Here is a 5,410-nt window from a genome sequence, read left to right as displayed (position 1 = left end):
CGCAAAAGGATGGGCAGCACAAGCTGTGACCCTCAGTGGAGGCTGCACCACCAAAACCAACCAGCGTTTATTCAAGTTAAGCAATCAGCACCAGCTCGAGCTCTTATTTTTCTTTAGGTTTCACTTACTTGGGGAGCTTCCTCTATGCACCTTCCATCATGCTTCTTGGCAACGCTGGTTCCAAATTCACTGGAAGAGAAAGCAGACTTAAAAATGCTCAACGAGTAACTCTGCTGAGCTCTCAGGGGGTGACCTCCAGGGCTTACATGTTATGGGCACACAGCGCACAGTCATTGCTGTAGGTGGCACCGTCCGTCCCACAGATCTCGCGCAGGATGAAGGGGCAGGCTGCAATGGCTTCGCCGGTTTGGGTATCGCTCAGGTATGTGCTGCAGTCAAGCTGGGGAGGTAAGAGAACAGTGCTGGGGCAGCTGCTGGGAGATGGAAGAGTCCCTCATCTGCAGTCTGTCCACACTGATTCTCCAGATTTCAGTGGCTTCCACCAGAGGAAAACCAATCTTCCATTAAAAATGAATTAAGTAATTGTAGTTGGTTTTGGTACTGTCTGCTAACAGGGGGAAGAAAAGAAGAGCTGGCCAAAAAGATTATTTTCCTAGAGTACTACATATACAAGTTTTAAAACAAGCATTTAACCCAAGGAATATCATTTAAAGCGTTTGACATTAAGTCCAGCTTGACATAGCTAACTATATCCAAGATTTTGTTTCTGCTTTCTCAAAACAGCAGCAATAACTGTTTCACCAGCTCCTGCTGCAAAATTACTTACAATATATAAAAATCTAACAGTTTAAATATTTGAGGATAAATAGACAAACACCTTTTGGAATTCAGCCTACAGTAGCTAAACATCACAGCACTGACACTTCACTGTTATTTTGCAGAGTTTCCCCAATGCAGGATCTCTTATCACCCATATTTCCCATATGGTCCAAGGGCAAATTAAAGCAAAGACAACATTTTACAATGTGTCTTTACTATAGGAAATATATTGCAGTCCCTCAGGATGCATGAAATTATTTTTGGTGCTTGAGAGCTGCTCTGCATAAGCAGAGATATTATCAGCACATAGTGTTACTGTGCAGGATAATAAAGCTATTTCTGTATGCATACCTGAGAGCGGATTTTTCCTAGCTGACCAGAGCATGAGGATTTTTTTAAGCTGCCTGTCTAGTGCAATGGAAATCCTAGCACTGAATGAATACATGGACATCTAAGACAGCCTTCTGTCTTCCTCTCCTACTGTGCTAAAATGGGCTGCATCATTCTTGGGCTGCCTCTGATGATTTCTGTTCAGAGATCTGCAGTACTGGGACATTTTATTTCTGAAGTCCTGGCCTGTTCCCATTCTCTCTTGCCGTCACGTACAGCACATTGACACCAGCCGCTGTGAGCAGCTACAGAGAACTGCAGCAGCAACACGAGCCCCATGCATCACCCCCCCACCCACCCTGGAGCACAGCGCGTGCACTGAGCCTGGCCAGGGTCTTCCTGGAGACCAGAGAGAGAGAGAGTAGGAGATGGTGCTTATTTTATAACTAGTTACACTTACGGGAGTACTTTCCTCCTTGCATCTTCCATCATGGCTTTTCTTAACATGAGTCCCATGTTCTCTGAAAGGGAGAGGCTGGCTTTAGCATGCTCGCCGGCGAAGCCCTGTGGCACCCAGGTGCCACAGAAAGCAAACCAAACTCACAGCCAATATATACGATAAGAGGCATCTGATTGCCTAATGAATCAGCTTCTCCCAGTCATTAGCAAACATAATCCTCAGCAGTATCAGACCTATCAGGTCTCCTCACTGGATGCTGTGCAGCAGCCCCGTCCGCTCTTTCCTCTGCACAAATACCACAGCCCTCATAGCATGCTCGAATTGAGAGTTGGCTCTCCCACAGCTCCCCCAGGGAGCACAGAGCATCAGGGAACAAAGTCAAGGTGACTGGGGCTTCAGGAGGTTGAAAGAGAAACAGGAAGAGACTTATAGATACGTTGGTATCAAAAGGAAAGCCACCTGGAGCACTAACCATGGCTAGTCACTCCAAGAGAGAGTCCTAGGTACAGTACTTACGCATTATGGGCACAGATGCCACATTCGTTGTCATAAGTAAATCCATCTGTGCCGCAGACCGGGAGCAGGATCCTTGGACAGCGTACCTGGGCTTTACCAGCCTTAATCATTCTTGGTGGGTATTGACTGCAATTGATCTACAAAAAGCGGGAATGTCAAACCTGGGGAAGTCCTCGTTCTCCTAGAAAAACCCCAGCGTAATCTCCTGCCACGTCTTGTATGCTGGGATGCCTGAGACAACACTAGCACTACATCTCAGTTCTCTCAAAACCAGGCTGAGTCGGTTCTGCACAGACAATCCTCTCATGTGCAGAGGGAACTGCACAGCACTGCATAGTTTGTGAGATGCCAAATCACTAGGGTAAGTGGCTCGGTCAATCCCAAATGCAAGATGTGCCAGAAAAGCAAAAGAAAGAAAAAAAAAAATAGTCCCATTTTTATTCTGCAGTGTTTATATAAACAAACCACCAAAACAGCGAAGGAATTTGGACTTTGCTGACAATGCATTTGAAGAGCATCCTCAAAGGAAGATCTAAGCCCAAACTGACTGACTTCCACATTTATGTGTTGGCATGTCCTAGATGCCAGCTCTGGGACTTCTCACCTGATACACTCAGATCCAAACTTCAGGTGTGCTCCATATACCAGAATATATCCCCACCCCAAAGGCTGGTGTAGGTATGAGTTTGTAATGAAAACCGTGCCTAGCTCCCATACAGCCCATCTGCCAGGACTGTGCAAGCAAGGAGGGCCCAGGGGACATCTGTCTGGGGACAGATGGGATTTGTAGGCATCCTCAACACAAGGGGCTGACAAGACTTAACAGACATGTGGAGAAGGCCAGGCTTCAGGCCAGCTCACTTTCAGCGTAGATGTAGCCTCAGGGAACCTTTCAGTTGATACAGCTAAGAGGAGAAATGTGCCTTATATTGAATACTTACCTCAGAAGTCTCCTCTCTGCATTTTCCATCATGCTTTTTGCTAACATGGGTCCTGTGTTCTCTGGAAGAGGGAAACAATAAAGTTGATGAGCTAAATGCTTAACCTCTTGGTCACAGTCACTGTGCAAAATGAAGCAAGCAGCAGCATCAGACTCTTATAGAGTGTATCAGAATAGCTACATTACTTTACTCACTAAAAAGCTCATCACATCTTCTTATAATATGCAATTTAAAGCAATATTCTGAATTATTCCTCTCTCTGCTCAGTCACTGCCCAGCCCACAGACTAATCCAAAGAGTTGCCATAGGACTCTTCAAGGTTTCCCCTCATGAGCACAAAGGAGGTATCAGAAGGAAATCCAAAGCAGAAACTGGATTGGTTTTGGATTTAAAAGACTTGAAGAAATAGGCAGATGCAGAAACGCAGAAGGACGGTTCTCAGGACTGTAAAGCATTGCTGGCTACCTCGGAGGAGTACTCTACATATGGCACTCACCCATTGTGGGCACAGATCCCACATTCATTATCATATGTAATGCCATCTGTGCCACAGACTGGACTCAGGATCCTTGGACAGGATACTAACACTTTGCCATCTTCAGTGGTTGCTGTTGGGTACTTACTGCAGTCAGTCTGTCAAAATAAGGAGAATTAGCTCTGGTGGAGGCCTTGCTATGCAAGAAAAATTGATGCAAAACCTTCTCATTCTGTATCCCAGTCTCTATTGTTTCTGCAACAGGACAAAGCCCTGATACAATGAAGCTAAATCTTCAATCAGAAATGAGCTTTCTGAATATTATCCTAGTTCTCTAGGAGTGAAGAAAAAGGGCTATCTTGGAGAATGGATCCTTCAGGCAGAACATGTACAAAATTTTGGGCCCATTCTCATAATGAAAACAGTCTTGAATTTAGTGGGAAACATTTTTCACCAGCTGGAAATCTGACTAATACTGTTTTGGTTTGTGTTGGTTTTCTCCCCAGTTCTCCAGCTCTGTGATTACTTATTAATTCAGATTCCCTGTAGTTAAGCATGAGGTTTGAGAGGATAGAGAAAAAAAATGGTTATCTGTCAGTTGGAGAATGGACTTCCTACATGCCAGAATTTTGGTGCTGAAATATAGAAACTTCTCTTCCTGAGGCACCAGACTGTTGGCCTTGTACAAATACACAATAAATGGTACTCTATAAATATGTATGCTTAGTGTTTTTATGAGTCTCGCTATGTCTGTGAAAGCAACCAGCATGGGAGTTTTGAATCCCTGTTGGCAAATGAAGTCTTGGACCTCCCCTTCCCCTAGGGCAGAAGAGCCAGCTTAGGACGTAGGGAAGTGAGTTCTGCAGCACTGACTCACTGCAGCTTCTCATTCCTTATCAGTCTCCTTTCTCCTTCATTTGGCGTGGTATGCACAGGGTGACCCTCTCTTTGGAGCAGGGAGGACGGAAAATCCACCCTCACTGTGCAGAAAAGCAAAGCATGGACTGGGACCCTCATAAATCTTGTCGTGTGGTCCTCTTGCAGTTTCCTAGGGAAATCTGTGGGGTTCTCAGGATTCTACTAACAGCCCTAAGAGATGGATTTTTGACTTCTATTGCACTTACAGTGACAATCCTCTGCTTGCATTCTCCGTCATGGATTTTGCTAATGTTGGCATGATGTTCTCTGAAAGAAAGAAATGGTTTAGTTAGGAATCCTTGAGAATAACTTTTCCCATTATACCCTAGGCACTGGGACAAGAAAGCAAGGTCCCACCCGCCTTGTGGGACACTACAACCGCTTGACTTGTCTGAAGGTACCTCGCAAATGGTAGCAGCAAAGGCACAGTATTTCCATATCACAGGGGAATTGAGTTAGGAGTAACTAGGTATTACAAGTAACACTCTGGTCCATTCATAGCTCTGCTCTGGGTTGTCCTCTGGTTCTTTTTGTGATTGCCCTCACAAGCATAGACAGAAAATGGGGAAGAAAACTCAGGTTGGCTGGAGAATTGCAAGCATCCAACTCCAGAGACACCTACAGAGACACCTACCTAAAGACAGACTAGTGTTTTAGAGAAGTGGTTCCAAGAGCCTTAACTATCACTAATTACCCAGAAGAATACTCTATGCACAAGACTTACGCATTATAGGCACAGATCCCACATTCGTTGTCATAAGTGAATCTATCTGAGCCACAGACTGGCTGCAGTATCCTTGGGCACGCTACCATGACGTGATCATCTATTACAGTTCTTCGGTACGTACTGCAATCAATCTGTAAAAATAGGAGGAATAGAGGAAAAAAAACCACACCCACACATTTTCAATATAAAGATATAACACTCCTACGTAGTCTGCTTACTCTCCCTCAGCATTTGGGGATAAATCCATCAAACTAACACCACTA

The 5,410-nt window shown here is 44.8% G+C and overlaps 1 protein-coding gene across 1 annotated transcript in view; it reads right to left on the bottom strand.

Moving 5' to 3' along the window:
• Positions 1 to 5,410, bottom strand: part of LOC104130689 (ovoinhibitor) — a 10,841-nt gene that overhangs the window by 2,992 nt on the left and 2,439 nt on the right. The window contains exons 5-12 of the mRNA XM_009643761.2: positions 5,145 to 5,278; positions 4,627 to 4,687; positions 3,524 to 3,660; positions 3,028 to 3,088; positions 2,087 to 2,223; positions 1,571 to 1,631; positions 267 to 400; positions 129 to 189 (exon numbers count right to left, since the gene is read on the bottom strand). Coding sequence (XP_009642056.1) covers positions 129 to 189; positions 267 to 400; positions 1,571 to 1,631; positions 2,087 to 2,223; positions 3,028 to 3,088; positions 3,524 to 3,660; positions 4,627 to 4,687; positions 5,145 to 5,278 — 786 coding nt within the window. The remainder of the gene's footprint in view (positions 1 to 128; positions 190 to 266; positions 401 to 1,570; positions 1,632 to 2,086; positions 2,224 to 3,027; positions 3,089 to 3,523; positions 3,661 to 4,626; positions 4,688 to 5,144; positions 5,279 to 5,410) is intronic.

The sequence above is a fragment of the Egretta garzetta genome, unplaced genomic scaffold, assembly GCF_000687185.1.
Source record: "Egretta garzetta isolate BGI_Z169 unplaced genomic scaffold, ASM68718v1 scaffold121, whole genome shotgun sequence".
In the NCBI taxonomy this organism is placed as follows: Eukaryota; Metazoa; Chordata; class Aves; order Pelecaniformes; family Ardeidae; genus Egretta; species Egretta garzetta.
This window is presented reverse-complemented; position numbering and strand designations above follow the sequence as displayed.